Source organism: Durio zibethinus, chromosome 21 (genome assembly GCF_047325235.1).
Source record: "Durio zibethinus cultivar Kanyao isolate XHJ-2024 chromosome 21, ASM4732523v1, whole genome shotgun sequence".
NCBI classification, from domain to species: domain Eukaryota; kingdom Viridiplantae; phylum Streptophyta; class Magnoliopsida; order Malvales; family Malvaceae; genus Durio; species Durio zibethinus.
In genome coordinates, this window is record NC_143182.1 from 3,097,247 (window position 1) to 3,113,848 (window position 16,602).

A 16,602-nucleotide genomic window follows, 5' to 3' on the forward strand; every position below is an offset into this window, starting at 1 on the left:
TTTTTTTTTTTTAATTTGAATACAAGTCATCACATTAACTTTGAATATTATATTAATTTTAAATAAAAAATGGGATTACACTATTTTTTTTCACGTGTTCATTCATCTATGTTAATAGGAGTTTTCCCTTTCTTTTTTTTAATATATTTTCGAGTTAAGAAATTTGAAATTATAATATATTAGTAGCACTAATTTAATACAATTATTGGCCTTCGTAGACATTATGAAAGAAAAGGACCAAAGCTAATAATTCTATGAGCTACTAATTAGCTATTACTCCTAATTACGTCGCCTAGACTTTCATAAGCAAGAAAGTACATAATTTATGTAAAAGCATTTTTACATGTACTCGTCATGTACACTTATTTATTTCATACATTTTTTTTTACTCTAGAGACTTAAATAAAAAAATATTAAATTTTTTTATGGATTAAAATAAAATTTTAAAATTTTATATATTATACGAGTGTGTGAAATGAATTTATTTAGATGAATCTGTATATCATTTTTCGTTTTGTAATTATTTCGTTTGGACTTTCATATGTGGAAGAAGTGTGACCGTGTAATTTGGCTGGTCAGAAATTAGAAAGAAAAATGGAAGAAAAAAAGAGTAACGAAAAATAATTTTCTTGTCATTGCATTTGGATATAAATGAAAAATACAAAAAATATTAAAATAATTATAGATAAATGAATGATTAACTTATATTGAATGAACAAATTTTCTTTCATTTAAAAAAAATAAATGAACTCATTTTCCATTTTTATTCTATTTATCTTCTATCAGAAAAATAAAATTTTCTTTCCACTTCTTTAATTTTCCTTTTCTTCTACCAAACATAATTGATAATTGATAATTCTACCAGAGGTTACCAGGTGTGGACCCGAGCAAGGCGCGGATCCCCCAGCTCACTCTACCCTATAATGCAAACTGTGAATGGGCGGGCGGGCAGCTGTGGCCCAATATAATTTTCAAATTTTACCCTTTAAAGAAATTAGTATTATATTTATTTTATTTTTGATATTTGCAAGAATAAAATGATACAGTGTATAAACCAAGGAACTGCCATAAAATGCCATATACTTATCTGACCGTTAAATCTCCGCCCTTCCTTCCTTATCACACCCGGTACTCTCTCTTATATCATCTCTTTTTCGTCCCCCACCTTTCTCTTCTAGCGGATGAGAGCTTCAATTCTTACTTTTTCAATGGTTTTGCCCTCTTCATTATCCTATCTCTGAAGTACCTTTTTTTTCTGCTTTTAACTATTGTATCCCCTATTATCTATTATTGCTGCGCTTCCTTGGGAAGTTTATACCCTTTTTTCACCCTGTTCTTCAACCTTGAAGTCTCAGAAAATTTCCTGTTTTGCTGCTGCTGCTGCTGCTGCTGCTTGGTAATTATTGAATATTCCAACATTCGAATCAGTAGTCCATGTTAATGGAAGTCTGCCTGTGCTGAACTTTTTTTTGTGGGGTCTTTAAGTATTGGTTTAACGAGGTATACATAACTAGGCAATCATTCTTTGGTGGGGATACTGAATTTCGGCCTTTTAACTGTTATCTTGGAATTTAAGAGAATTGGGTTATGCTCCAAAAACACTATTTTTGCAATTATGATTTTGTTTAATTAAGTTTTTGATTATGACAAAACCTTTGGAAAGAAAATGATACGCAACTAATTCATTTTCTTGGTGCAGCTATTGATATCTATCTATCTATCTATCTAAAGGCCTTCAAGTTTCAAATTCGTTTTTCCTATCTACCGAAGGTTGAAAATGGCTCCCAGGAACAGCCGCGGAAAGTCCAAAGGAGAGAAGAAGAAGAAAGAAGAGAAGGGTATTACTATTTGTTAATTCCCCATTAAAAGCGTCTTGATAATTAGCACGAAACTGACACCTCTCTTCCCCCACCTTTTTTTTTCTTTGCAGTTCTTCCAGTGGTCATGGACATCACCGTACACCTCCCTGATGAAACTCATATTATTCTCAAGGTTCGTTCCTCGCTCTTAAAATTTCATGTTCTTGACTTCTTGTGCACCCTCCATAATTTATTAACAAGCTTTGGCTCCAACTATGCTTCTAATATTGTTTATCGTGGCACCATTTGTGTCTGTGTGCGCGTTTCTTTAAATTTTAGAAGCGTCTTTTCCTTGTTCATGCTTTTGGAGCTTTAAATAATTTTGTTACACATCGTCTTCGTCAGCATGATTATTTTATTACTTTTATCACTGCAAATGCTTACTTTGGTTACTTGATTTCCAATCCAAAGGAGATTACAAATTAAATATCTGAAACAAACGATTTTTTTTTTTTTTTATGTTATAGATAATAGGTAGGTATTTTGACTACATATCTATCATTTATCATTAAAGTTAATCTTAAATGAAGTACAGGCTCTTTCCATGCGTGATACGTGTCTTTTTTAAGACATAAAAGGAATTATGTTATTTGTTAAAAGTATTTGTGATAATTTAAGACAAAAAAAATTAAAAGAAGAAAATAACAAAAGGGAAATTGTGAGAAAAAACAGAGGGAGAAAGGAGGGAGGAACAAAGAGAGAGAAAGATTATGGTTGAGAGAAGAAAGAGGGGCGGAGAGATAAGGCGGAAAGTGGGATACCAGTAACTGCAGCAACAGAGGAGAGAAGGAGGGATGGAGTCAAAGACGAGAGAAATCGAACGAGAGCGGGATCTAACTCGTCACATCAGTTCGATGCTTGTAGTTTTATTATTGTTTTTATTATCGACAATTGCGTGGTTCGAGTGCCGCAAAAAAAAAAAAAAATCAAGGGTTGCGTAATTTGACTATTGTAATATTGGTTTTCATGGATAATTTGGCAAAATTGGTCTAATTTAAGTTGGAAAAATGGGCAGGGAATATCAACAGACAGGATTCTAGATGTTCGTCGTCTTTTATCGGTGAATACCGAGACCTGCAACATCACAAATTTTTCCTTGTCCCATGAGGTAAGGATCAAAAGGCGGATGCATTTCTAGTACGATTGTATTTGGTCAAGTACTTTAGAAAATATTTAATTTTCAGATTATTAGTCACTACAACATTTTTTTAAATTCATAAAATTTCGACCAAAAATCCGAATCCATGGCAGCTACAAAAGTATATAATCGCAGAAGGGACACACATCTGGTCCAAATTGTCAACATGGTATTTGGAATATTGCTGGAAGTCTCTTCATTGAATCATGGGAATCGTTTTCCATCTCTGAACTAAACGGACTATAATTTTTTTTTAATTTTTGGAAAGGGTGCATTTACATTTTATTTTACATAAAATAAAAATTTTAGTAATGTTATTTTTAACATTCATAATAACAAAAATATTAGTAAAAATTAATTATTAACTTAATTATTTCATTATCTGTTAAAAAATCCCAACTTTATATGCAAGAGTGACTTAATCATTTTTTACGCTTCACAGGTAAGAGGGCTGCGGTTAAAAGATACCGTCGATGTTTCAGCGCTCAAGCCGTGCGTCCTAATTTTAACTGAAGGTAAAATTGAGAGGGTAAAAAAGTAAAAATATATGTCGGTTTATCCAAAAGAAAATATGGCCGTTACGCATAGAAAAATAGGCGTTACTTATTCAGTTTATGAGTATGCCATTCTCATGTCCCTAAAAGTTTAATGCTAGTTTCTCTATTTTTGATTAACACCATCTAATTTTTTTAAAAAATAAAAACAGAGGACTACGATGAAGAAAGCGCAGTGGCACACGTTAGACGGCTGCTGGATATCGTGGGTTGCACCACGTGCTTTGGCCCATCGGCCACTTCCAAAGATCAGTCCAAGCCCGACGATGTCAAGAATGCGATGGTTAAGCATGACAAGGGCGGTATCGTCGCCAAGAAAACCACCGTCAGTACGAATAAAGAATCGTTGTCAAAGTATTCGTTGAAGGACGAACCAATGGAGGCAGAAGGAGAGATGAGCCATTCCTGTCCTAAGCTCAGTTCTTTCTACGAATTCTTTTCCTTATCTCATCTCACTACTCCTCTTCAGTGTACTCTCTCAATCTCTTAGCTTTGTTTTTTCTTTTTTTCTTTTTTACATTTTTCTTCTTGTTTCTCTCACGCAGTTTCAACTTAGCAACAATTTTTTGTAGATATAAAGAGGCAAAGGAAGTGTCAAGTTGAGAAGATCACCTGTGACGAGCATCTCTTCTCCCTCGAAGTGAGATCTTCATTCTTGAACCGCTAACAAGGAACTCTCTTTCTTTCTCTGGTATTTGTTATATAATTTTGTGATAATGATCAGGTTAAGCTTTGCAATGGAAAGTTGGTTCACCTGGAAGCTTGTCGGCAAGGCTTTTATAGTGTTGGGAAGCAACGGATCCTTTGTCACAATCTTGTTGATTTGTTACGCCAACTTAGTAGAGCTTTTGATAATGTCAGTTTTGATTTTCTCTTCTTATACATATGTTATTTTATTTTCTGCTAACTTGAAAAATGCTTTGAAATATGATTGATTTGGGATTATAGTTTTTGATTGAGGTATAATATGAATTTTGTTTGGATAACGTTTAATGGAGTGTTTGGTATATATGAGGCCTATGTTGTGATTTCTTTGTGCAAAAGCTAAAGTTATGATTATAAAAAGATTTTATTACAAAAATTGATTTTTGATTGAGTATTTTGAGTTACGAAATGTATTTTATTAAGAAAAAATTTATGGTTGGGCCAATTATTAATGATGGTTTTATATATTTGGTGATCTCAAGTATGAATTGGATTTTGAAGAATTTAAGAAAATCTATGATATTAAGTGACACATTTGGCTGGTTTCTTAATTTTACAATTGATATTATTTCTATTATTCGGAGTTTTATTGGTTGAAATTTTTATAAATGAATTTTACTTATGCTACATTAGATTTTGACTTTCACTTGGAGCTAATAATAGTTTAATTTGTCAAAAGAAAATTTCAGATATTATGATGTTTAAGCTTTGTAGTGCAACTGTTATGTGATTAAGGATCTTTGAAATTTGAAAGCAATCATATTGGAATTTGGAGTTTTTGTATTGGGTACTCAAAGATTTATGTTTAAATTTGTGTGGTGCAAAACTTATGAATATGATTTATTGCATTGGTTTGACAACTATTATAGTTTTATAATAGTTAAATTGATGAAAAATATTTTGATAGTTAGTGAAAAAGAAAATGACGTTAGTGTGTGATTTTTGAGTTAACTAGATGAGTTGTTGACATCGTCATTCAGATTTAAAGTTTTATCTAATTATTTGACATGGATTGGAAGTTCTTTCCAAAGAGATTTAAGGACAATATTACGATTCTGCTGTGCTTCTTGTTATATGTTTTTTTTTTTCCTTACTTGTTTTAAATTCATTTATGTCAAGTTAGATGGCTTCTGTTTGGATGGATGGGTGTTATTCAGTTCATGTTTCTTCTTTTGATTTATCTAAAGAATTTTCTTGTGTTAATATACGAGTATTACAGGCATACACTGATCTCATGAAAGCATTTTTGGAACGTAACAAGGTATATGATCAATGAATCACTGCTTGTCCTTTTATTAAGTTTCTTTGACTGACAGTGCTCAAGATATTGTTCATTAAGATAGCCTAGCTCTTGACTGTTTCATAACTTTGCTCTTTTTTTTTTTTTCCCAGTTTGGGAATCTTCCATATGGCTTAAGAGCCAATACATGGCTCACACCTCCAATTGCTGCACAATCACCATCAAATTTCCTGCCTCTCCCTGTGGAGGATGAAACTTGGGGGGGTAATGGAGGTGGTTTAGGAAGAGATGGCAAAAGTGATTTGCTACCTTGGGCCACTGAGTTTTCATTTCTTGCATCTATGCCCTGTAAGACAGCAGAGGAGAGGCAGATACGGGACAGGAAAGCATTCCTACTTCACAGCCTTTTTGTGGATGTGTCCATTCTCAGAGCAGTTAAAGCTGTGAAGCATGTAATGGGAAAGCTAAATTCTAGTTCCGTAAAAAATTGTGAAACTCTTTACACTGAGAGAGTGGGGGACTTGATTTTTATGGTAATGAAAGATGCTTCTAATGCAAGCTGTAAGGTGGACACTAAAATTGATGGACTTCAAGCAATTGGATTGGATCAAAAGAATTTGCTGGAAAGAAACTTATTGAAAGGGATAACAGCTGATGAAAATACGGCTTCACATGTAAGATATTTTCGGGAAAATGTTAATGATGAATGAAAGTCTCTTCACAGTTTGGGATTTAACTTTCTGAATGGTCAGATTGAGACTAATTTTACATATTGACTGCAGGACATTTCGACCCTTGGTATGCTAAATGTGAGATACTGTGGCTATATTGCCATTGTGAAAGTTGTGGGGAGAGAGAATGAGAAAAGCATTCTTCCATCTCAAAGCATTGAACTTAAACAGCCTGAAGGCGGGGCCAATGCCCTCAACATTAACAGGTTCTTTTAATTCCTACTATATCTCAAACATATATATGTATGAGCTATATTATTATTTTATATTTTATAGTAGAGGGACCTAACCGTTGACTTGACATATTTTAACACGTTTGATAAATGCAACTCTTCTTGAGTGTATTTACAGTATGATTTAAAAATAATGTACCAATGCAAGTTTCTAAATCTTTTCTGATGTTCAATAATCATCTTTCTTGGAAGGATAACTTAAAACCTCAAAAATTCAAATCATCGGATTGGTGGTCGCTTGACTTGCACCTAGATGGTGCAGGTTACATGTATTTTCAAGTTTCAACTAAATATTTCCTAGTGTTGAGTATTCATTTATCTTGGAGGGAAAACTCAAACCTCAGCGACGGGAATCATCAGATTAATGGTTGCGTGACTTGCATCTAGATGTTGTGACTTATATGTAGATTCATGTTTCAACTAAATCTTTTCTAGTGTTCAATATTTATACATTCTGGAGGGAAAACTCTGACCTCAACGATGGAAATCATTGGATTGGTGGTCGCTTGAGTTGCATCTAAATGGCTTCCATATCATTTCAAGTTTCAACTAAAATCTTTTCTATTATTGAATATATATATATTTTATCCTGGATGGAAGACCCAAACCTCAAAGATGGAAATTGTTGCGTTGGTGGTTGCTTGACTTGCATCTAGATGGTGTGGCTTACAATAGTTGTTGATTTTCATCGCATTTTAATATTTTTATGTCCTTTTATGCATTTTTTTCTTTTTTTTTTTTAAATAGAAAAGAGTTTCTTTTGAAATGAAAACGCATGATAATTCATTTACTACCAAGTGTTTATTGCTCCTTAGCTTGTGTTTTTTTTTTTTTTTGGCTCTTTTGGGTCATAAGCAGAATTCTTAACAGTTCCCTTTTTCTCTCAGTTTAAGATTACTTCTTCACCAAACAATACCTTCAGAACTCAATAAACCAGCTTCGCCATCACAAGTTTTGGAACATGAAGAGCTTGCTTCTTCCCAACTTTTAGTAGAGAGACTGCTGGAAGAAAGTCTTCTTAAGCTTGAGGAAGAGGAACTTGAACATAAACCTTTTGTGAGATGGGAACTGGGAGCCTGCTGGGTACAACATTTGCGGGACCAAAATAATACAGAAAAAGATAAAAAACCATTTGGGGAGAAACCTAACAATGAGATGAAGATTGAGGGACTTGGGACACCTCTTAGGTCCCTCAAAAACAAGAAAAAAGTAGATGGGAATATAGGGGCTGGAAACTTAAATTCTCATCCAGGCACTGTTGAAAATGTTGAAGCAGCTTCTAGAGAGCTTGAAACCAGTTCAGGAGATGAAGAATTTGTGCTGAAGAGGAAGTTATCTGAAGAGGCGTTTGCTCGACTTAAAGAATCAGAGACTGAACTTCATTGCAGGGTAGATATTCTTGAATAGTGTAGCGTGGAATTTGTGTATGGGATACATTTGTCTAACATGTCCATTTTGCTTGACAGTCTTTACAGGAACTAATTGACTTGTCACAGAAATATTACACTGAAGTTGCTCTTCCAAAACTGGTAATCCTGAGTGTTATCTCCTCACTTTCCTTATTGTGTCTGTAGGTAATGTTGTAGTAGTTCCTGGTTCTAGTACTTTATTATGCAATTACAGGTTGCAGATTTTGGTTCTTTGGAACTCTCACCAGTTGATGGGCGGACTCTAACTGATTTCATGCATACTAGAGGTCTTCAGATGCGTTCTTTGGGACATGTTGTAAGTGCCATACTGTGATATCTTTTGATTCTTAAATGCGTGCCTTGTACAACATCTTTATCCAGCTTGAAAAGGAATTCTTTAACGTTATTTCTTTTTGTTGCCAAAGCTCTCTCAAACTCTGCCAGTTTTCTACTCTCTATTTGTAATGAGTTCACTAATTTTATTAGTTTTCTGAGTAGATTTAACTTGTTTGAGTTTGTTAGAAACATATATGCACTGACATTGCATCATAGTTTGTGAAAATTCACTATACTCCATCTTTTGCTACCTAACTCCATGTCATAAAATTATTTTCCGTGAAAAATGACTTTATTATTTTCCATGATAAGTTGTTGATTGATATTTCTTTTGTGCTCAGGTCAAGCTCTCAGAAAAGCTTTCACATGTGCAGTCACTGTGTATTCATGAGATGATTGTTCGGGCATTCAAGCATATTCTGCAGGCAGTGATTGCCACTGTTGTTAACACTGATAAAATGGCTGCATCGATAGCTTCTGCACTGAACTTGATGCTTGGAGTTACTGAGAATGGGGTATCACACAAGTCTTGCAAAATCCATTCCCTGGTATGGAAGTGGTTGCAGGTCTTCTTGATGAAGCGATATGAATGGGATATTAGCAACTTAGACTTCAATGACATTAGGAAATTTGCAATTCTACGTGGATTATGCCATAAGGTATCGAAGGCTAGGACTTTCTGTTCAAACTTTTATGGGTTTGGAGATGAAGTACATTCCACTGTGTTCACTAAATAGTTGTAAGAAGCTATATTGCCCTTTTTGCCGCTATTTTTGAAATTAAAATGGGATGATGCGTAGGATGCATCCTGGATAGGTCATATATCCTAGTTTCATTATTGCTTTTTTCATGGAAAGAGAGATGCATATAAGCTATGAAGGTAAGAATCATTCTCCCTACACTGGCCCCCTTCCCTCTCCCAGTAGACTTAGATGATGGATTTTGCTATCAAATTGGTTAAATTGATACTTTACTGATCAGAATTGAGAATAAGGGAACAATTCTTTATTGCTATATAGGGTACTTTTATGCTTAGGGAAAGGTTATAAACCATAGGCCTTGTTGCCTGTGAAGTTATCAAAAACAGGATGTGGTTGTTGATGAAACACGAACACTAAGCATCAAATTCCTTTTTCTCTCCTTTGCTTCTTTTAGGTAGGAATTGAGTTGGTTCAAAGGGATTTTGACATGGATTCTCCTAGCCCATTCCAACCATCAGATATTGTCAGTCTGGTTCCAGTGCATAAGGTGATAAACTCAAATCTCTGAACATTCCCTTTTCTCCTTCCCCAATTTTGTTTCAGAATTTGTTGATTTTATCATTGCTTTGTATCTGCTGCATTTTATTTCTTTTCAGCAAGCTGCATGCTCATCTGCTGATGGAAGGCAACTTTTAGAATCATCAAAAACAGCCTTGGATAAGGGAAAACTTGAAGATGCAGTGACCTATGGAACCAAGGTATGACTTTTATTGTCTTTCCAAGATGATATGCCTACCATGTGCTTTATCAACTTGATTTCATATCTCTAGTCTCTAACCTGCAGTGTTTTTCTGGTCTTGGCAGGCTCTTTCAAAGCTGATAGCAGTTTGCGGTCCATATCATCGAATGACAGCTGGAGCTTACAGCCTTCTTGCTGTAGTTTTATATCACACTGGAGACTTCAATCAGGTCTTGCTGTTAATCATTTCTATCTTCAATATGTGGAAATCCATATAATACTGGAATAATAGTAACCTAAACAACTTTAGAGTAGTATCCTTATTAGAAAGTTTTGTTTAATTTCTGTTTACTGAGGGTTTCAAGTTGAATGCAAATCAGTAATCTATCTCAATTTCAGGCAACAATATACCAGCAAAAAGCCATGGATATCAATGAGAGAGAATTGGGTCTAGACCATCCAGACACAATGAAGAGTTATGGAGATCTTGCTGTATTCTATTACAGGCTTCAGCATACAGAACTTGCTCTTAAGTATGTTTGTTTGCGTTTATATTTTAAATCAAGGCTTAAACAAGTTTACTACTGATTTTTGGTGCCTTGTAGGTATTGTTTTTAACCCTTTGATACTATATAATATGCATTATAGAAGCAGTAATCTGCACATTTTCTAGTGGGTTTTCAGTGTCACGAATCTAGTTTAATATGCTTAAATGCCTATAACTAGATCCTTTTTCTGTTTCAAATCTTACTTTTTGAACCTAATCTTATTGTTTGCTTCTGCACATTGTGAATTTCTGAAGAGATATCTCGCAATATGGAAATGGCTCTTTCGGATCGTTTTTTTTCATCTTTCTAGTTGGCCCTTTAATCTGAACATCTAATTATTGTTGGATCAGATATGTAAAGCGTGCTCTGTATCTTTTACATCTTACTTGTGGCCCGTCTCATCCAAATACTGCTGCAACATACATAAATGTAGCTATGATGGAAGAAGGCCTGGGCAATGTGCATGTTGCCCTTAGATATCTTCATAAAGCTCTCAAGTGTAACCAGAAGTTACTTGGTCCAGACCATATTCAGGTTTGAGTTTCTTATCTTTTCTCAGTTAATTTCTTTGAGCTTTGTTTTTATGACATTTTTTTTGTCATATGCATCTATGATACTATTTCATGATCTGGAGAAATTAAATCACTAGAAAACCTTTCTTATGTTGGCTAAAACTAAAGTCATTGGAGAGGTTTTTGATTTTTTAAAGGTTGATTGCTTGTATAAAAAACTAATTGACAAAATGCATTCAGAGCTACAGAGAATTACTGCTGTTCATAAGCATAATAAGTTAATATTGCGGTTGGTAAGACAATGCTGTCTCGAATGTTTTTGCTGAAATGCAAGCTTTCTAAAAACATGTAGATGACTGCATAACATAGTTTTGAGTTTATACATTCTTCTGAATTAGCTGTTAGGAAGTATCACTAATATTTTATCAAATTGTGTACTTTTGGCTTCCTTTTTTCCTTTTTTTTTTTTTCATAACAAAGATAAAAGCTTTTAAGGAATAATCCTTTCTTCTGTTAATGTCTCCAGACAGCAGCAAGTTACCATGCTATTGCAATTGCGCTCTCATTGATGGAAGCTTATCCTTTGAGTGTACAACATGAACAAAGAACCTTGCAAATTCTCCGAGCTAAGCTGGGTCCTGATGATTTGCGTACCCAGGTATCTTCCTTATGCAGTCCATAGATTGAGCATGTACTCCCTTTCTTGGTCTATGAATCCGTTAAAAGATTTTAAGTAACCTGTGAAGTGAAAGTTGGTAGCAATAGTAGCTTGATAATTTTTAACATAAGCACATGAAATGCATGAATTTTTATTCTTGCAGACAGCATGTGATAGATATGATTATTTTATATGGTTGTATTTTATTTTATTTTATTTTTCATCACCAATGTATTACTGCAACTATTTATTCTTGCAGGATGCTGCTGCATGGCTGGAGTACTTTGAGTCCAAGGCAATTGAACAGCAAGAAGCTGCTCGAAACGGTACTAAGAAACCAGATGCATCCATAGCTAGCAAGGGCCATCTAAGGTAAATTATCTTAGCATATTAACTGAAGAAGTGAACTAAGAAATAGTTGATTGTTGTTGAATGTCATGTAGTTTCCTTTTTGGAACTTCATGTGCTATTCACTTTATTGGTCATTCTATTATGCCAGTTGCTTCTACATCTCCCAGTTGAGATGTGGAAAAAGTAATCCATACCTTTGCTTCGATTTTCTTGTCGAAACTTGATATTTCACTTGGCTATTGTGGACTGAGCTTTAAATTGCTTATGGAAGGAAATTGATCTCTTCTTAACAAAAAAGTGTCTTGAGCACAATAACAAAATAAGAAATCAGTTTTCATTTATGAGTTTTAATTGGAGAGTCACATAAAAGCCCGCCTCTGCCTCTGTTTCTGTAGTATCTTTATTTTCATCCATACAATTACCAATGGATGGCAAATACCTCTATTCTTCAAACTTCATGTTGGCTCCCCTGCCTCGATCCTTGTTCTAACCCCTCCGAATACACAAACAAGGAAAACATAAAACTGGCCCCAGTCATGGTTGGTGACCCAAGCTGCGTGGCTTATTTGTCCCCTCCATTTACCTGTTTTCAAACTCTTTTCTTTGATGCTGTCATGGATTATTACTTTTTTACATTAATTTAGTAAAATTTTGAAAAAATTTAGCTTATAGTTTCAAATGTGTGTAGCTGGCATAGTTACAATACTTTTGAGCATACAATATTTAAAAGGCTGCTGTAATGATTTAAAAAATTAATATAGTACAAGTTAGTTTGGCTCTCTAAGAATTCTTTCAGTGCTTATCACCAAAATAATAAAATTCTTTTGGTGAGCTCCTCATTTGTATTATCAGCGTTTGTATACATATTCTCTCTTATTGTGTCTGTTAGAGGTTAGGAATGTAAGACCCTCTTTTTCCTATTTGGGAAAATTTGGACATCCTTGTAGTGGTGCTGATGTTTTATGCTACTTTGCAGTGTATCTGATTTGCTTGACTACATTAATCCAAATCATGATGTCAAAGGGAAAGATATTGCAGCAGGAAAGAGAAGAAGCTACATTACAAAGGTAGGGTGGAGTTTAATTTGTGGTTGATAAACTTAGTGTTGATGCAGGAACTAGACTCAATCTGATTCTCTTTACTAATACTGCTGCTTGAAATGAGTTGACATTTAACTGCTGTCAGTAGGGCATTATCTAGAGTTTGTTGGTGACTAAGTTTTCTGCATGCTGTCTGATGCATGTAATATATTTCTTTCTGTCCTTTTTTTTTTTTTTTTTTTTACCTAAAATGCACCTCAGATGCAATCTCAATTATCCTCTGCAGTTGAAGGGAAAACTCCATCCAGCAAGTTCTGAGGGATCTCGAAAAGAGGCTGCAAAAGAGGCCTCAGATGAAGAGACACATATATCTGAACATGAAGATAAACCAGATGCTAACCAGGAGACTAGCTCTTTACCAGTGCAGTCCCAGGCTCCTGTTGCAGAAGAGACAACAGAGGCAAAACTGAACCTTGATAATTACATTCTGTCTGAATCACTTGCTGAAGGGGATGATGGGTGGCAACCTGTTCAAAGGCCAAGAGCATCTGCTTCACTTGGACAGCGACTAAAGCAGAGGCGAGCAACTAGAGGCAAGGTTTTTCGTTACCAGAAAAAGAATATTGATCCTGATATGGAATTCCCTCTGGTCAAGGCCACTCATCAAAATAGTAGGTATTACCTTTTAAAGAAAAGAACAATAGCTCATGGAGCTTATACAGATCAGCTCACTATGAACCCTTCCCAAGGTTCAAAATTTGGACGGAGAGTAATCAAAAGTGTTACATACAGGGTTAAGTCCATTCCTTCATCTACTAAAAGTTCAACTGAAATCTCTAGAAATGGAGGTGAGGTGTTTAATTCTTCAGTGGGATCTGCTTCCACCTTTACACCAAGTAATCTCCGTCCAACGAAAAATTCTATACTAAGTCTTGGGAAATCTCCTTCTTACAAGGAAGTAGCTTTGGCGCCCCCAGGTAGTATCTCCAAACTGCATTTTAGGCCTGAAACTGATTGTCCTGATAAGCAAGACTTTAACATTGAAAAACGTCAAGAGGAAATTAGTGAAACAAAAGATAATTTTGATCAGTTGGCTGCGGGGATAGAAAACATATTTGAAAAGAGTGAAAATGCTATATTGGATTCAACAGATAGCTTGGCAGAGGAAGTTGGTGTAGTTGAAAATAAAGAAACTAGGTCAACTGCTCTGATGGAAGATAACTCTTCTTTGGTGGTGTCTGAGAGAGTGGAAGGACAAGAACTTGAGGCTGGTGATCATAAGGTTCATGAAGTTGTACATGATGACATATCCATAAACGGCCTGCCTAGTATTGATTCTCCCAAAAAGGAACTGTCTGAGAAGGATTTGTCTGGAAGTTTTGAACCACACAGTAATTCAAACTCCACATTGCGAGAGGTAGAAGAATTGAAGGACAAACCCTTGGTCCTAAAGTCTGGTAATGGTCAAGGAGTAGCCAATAAGAAGTTGTCTGCATCCGCAGCACCTTTCAATCCATCAACACCCATTTCACGTGCTGCACTACTCCCCATGAACATCACTCTTCCTCCTGCTCCTGGACCTGTTCCAGCCGTTGCACCTTGGCCGGTGAACATGCCTCCTATTCACTCTGCACCTTCTACTGTCTTACCAAATCCAATGTGCTCCTCCCCTCGCCATCCATATCCATCACCTCCTCCAACTCCTGGACCTGTTCCAGCCGTTGCACCTTGGCCAGTGAACATGCCTCCTATTCACTCTGCACCTTCTACTGTCTTACCAAATCCAATGTGCTCCTCCCCTCGCCATCCATATCCATCACCTCCTCCAACTCCAAACATGATGCAGTCTCTATCCTTTATGTATCCACCCTATACTCAACCCCAACCTTTACCAACAAGCACCTTTCCTGTAACTAGCAACCCTTTTCACCCCAGTCAATTCTCATGGCAGAGCAATGTGAACCCCAGTGTACCAGAGTTCATTCGTGGGACAGTTTGGCCTGGTCATCCAATGGAGTTGTCCATACCATCACCAATTGTTGAGCCAATTGCTGATCAGGTATTGGAACCCAAAAGGCAAGTTGATGATGCAAACCCTAGTTCAGCTCCAATGCTGCCAGTGGATATTGACACTGTTGGAGAAGCTAAGAAAGAAGTCAACATTTCAGCATCTGAGGCAACAAATAGTGCTAATGTTGGGTTGGAAAGTCTACAGGAAAATGGTTACTTGAATCAATGTGTTGTTGACAATTCTTGGAATGAACCGGGCCAATACAACAGCCCAAATAAAAATGCTGAAAATGAAAGGAAGAGGGATGGTGAGAAAACCTTCAGCATTTTATTAAGAGGTAGAAGAAACCGAAAGCAAACGTTGAGAATGCCAATCAGTTTACTTAGTCGACCATATGACTCACAGTCTTTTAAAGTTACATACAACAGAGTTGTCAGAGGGAGTGAAGCTCCAAAATCTACTAGCTTTAATTCGAGTGAAAGTTGTACAGCTAGTGCTACATAGCTGAAAGCTTTATTTCTTGCTGATTTTAAACATGGCAGAACTGTCAGGAACAGGGTAAAAGAAACAAACTTTGATCAGTCCTATGGACAGCAAAGAAAAATTTTTCTAGCTTCGTGGTAACAAACTGCATTGTCCATTGGACTTGTGATCTAAAATGCAGGTTGGTTTTGTTTAACTGATGCCAGTAATGCTTTTTGTTTTCCATTTGAAATTGTGCTCAAAGTGAGATGTGTACTCTTATGTCAAATAAAAATTAGGTCATCATAGCCTTTTAAGCTCATTTGGAATATTGAAACTAGGTGGAGCACAATCTCTCTCTTAAAATCTTATAGATGCAGAAGATTCTTTTCTTCCTCTTTGAAGTATCATATTAACAATCCTAAAACATTTTGCAGGTACTCTAAATTTTGCTTCTACTTGATTCATCTAAATTTATGAACAAGGACGAGAGTAGCTTTAAAGCAGGTATCATGATTTATGACTTAACCGTTTCTATGTGTGTCGGCTTTTTGAAGTGGGTTAAGGGGCAGGGAGAAGGGGAAGGATGAAGATAATTTGGTGAGAATTTTCAAAACTATAGGTTTATTGTAGTTTGTGCTTGTGACTGTTAATTATTCCATACTTCAGAAAATGACCCATTATGGTGGTTATAGTTAAAAACATTCATTTCAGAGCATTTAGACATCTTTAGTAACTGTGATCTAGAAAGATAATTTTTTATTGAGAGCTACCTCTTGTGTCAAGAGAACGTTCTGAGTAAGGTTGGTTCAGAGACTGGAAATGCATGCCTAAGAAGGTGGGGGTAGAGTTCATTTTTTTCAATTTCGAGGCATTTGCAGTTGGTTTGCTACAAAGATGAACCTCATTTTTCCCTCATTAAGCTGGTGTGTTTTTTATGTGCTCATTTATTATTTTTGTTTGTTCTACAGGTTCAAATGATAATTAACTAATGGGGATTAGGTAGGCGTTGTTAAGGTGACGATTTTGGTCCATACTTAAGTTAGGAATTTTTTAACATCTTAGATCACAGAATTTTAAAGATTGATTTCACCCTTTTGGTTTTCAATAGCAATGACATTGATAATTGATTTTATTCAATTGTATATGACTTCAATTTTGTTCTTTTGTGTTTTCAACATTGTTATATTAACAAAGTGATACAATGATGAACATAAAATATTCTGGTGAATGTTATCTTGTTTTTTTGACAGAAACAACAGCAAAAAGCTAAAATTAAAAATAGCTTTATTTTGATGGACCTTCATTTCCTCACCACAAAAGACAAATGCATGATTTTGCTAGTAAGATTACAGTTTAACAGTTTTACAGAGAA

General features: G+C 35.4%; 1 protein-coding gene across 2 annotated transcripts; it reads left to right on the forward strand.

Annotated features, from left to right (window-relative positions):
- Positions 1-1,176: 1,176 nt before the first annotated feature.
- On the forward strand, positions 1,177-16,458 carry LOC111304838 (protein REDUCED CHLOROPLAST COVERAGE 1-like). Of its 2 annotated transcripts, XM_089750891.1 has the most exons (26): positions 1,177-1,396; positions 1,700-1,838; positions 1,931-1,992; positions 2,875-2,967; positions 3,440-3,512; positions 3,704-4,021; positions 4,124-4,191; positions 4,276-4,407; positions 5,476-5,517; positions 5,649-6,170; positions 6,279-6,433; positions 7,348-7,849; positions 7,927-7,989; positions 8,084-8,185; positions 8,547-8,864; positions 9,361-9,453; positions 9,563-9,664; positions 9,771-9,875; positions 10,045-10,178; positions 10,544-10,727; positions 11,232-11,363; positions 11,623-11,735; positions 12,691-12,781; positions 13,041-15,429; positions 15,665-15,734; positions 16,199-16,458. In XM_089750891.1, exons 2-24 carry the CDS (start codon positions 1,778-1,780, stop codon positions 15,267-15,269), a joined length of 5,694 nt encoding a protein of 1,897 aa, XP_089607017.1. In that variant the 5' UTR covers positions 1,177-1,396; positions 1,700-1,777; the 3' UTR covers positions 15,270-15,429; positions 15,665-15,734; positions 16,199-16,458. The 2 variants fall into 2 exon arrangements, with proteins under 2 accessions (XP_089607017.1, XP_089607018.1); XM_089750892.1 differs by lacking the exon at positions 2,875-2,967.
- The last annotated feature ends 144 nt before the right edge of the window (positions 16,459-16,602 follow it).

Coding starts and splice junctions, on each gene's coding strand:
- LOC111304838 (XM_089750891.1), top strand. CDS start 1,778: ATGGCTCCCAGGAACAGCCGCGGAAAGTCCAAAGGAGAGAAGAAGAAG. Junction 6,171..6,278: donor ATGAAAATACGGCTTCACAT/GTAAGATATTTT, acceptor TATTGACTGCAG/GACATTTCGACCCTTGGTAT. Junction 7,990..8,083: donor AAGTTGCTCTTCCAAAACTG/GTAATCCTGAGT, acceptor ATGCAATTACAG/GTTGCAGATTTTGGTTCTTT.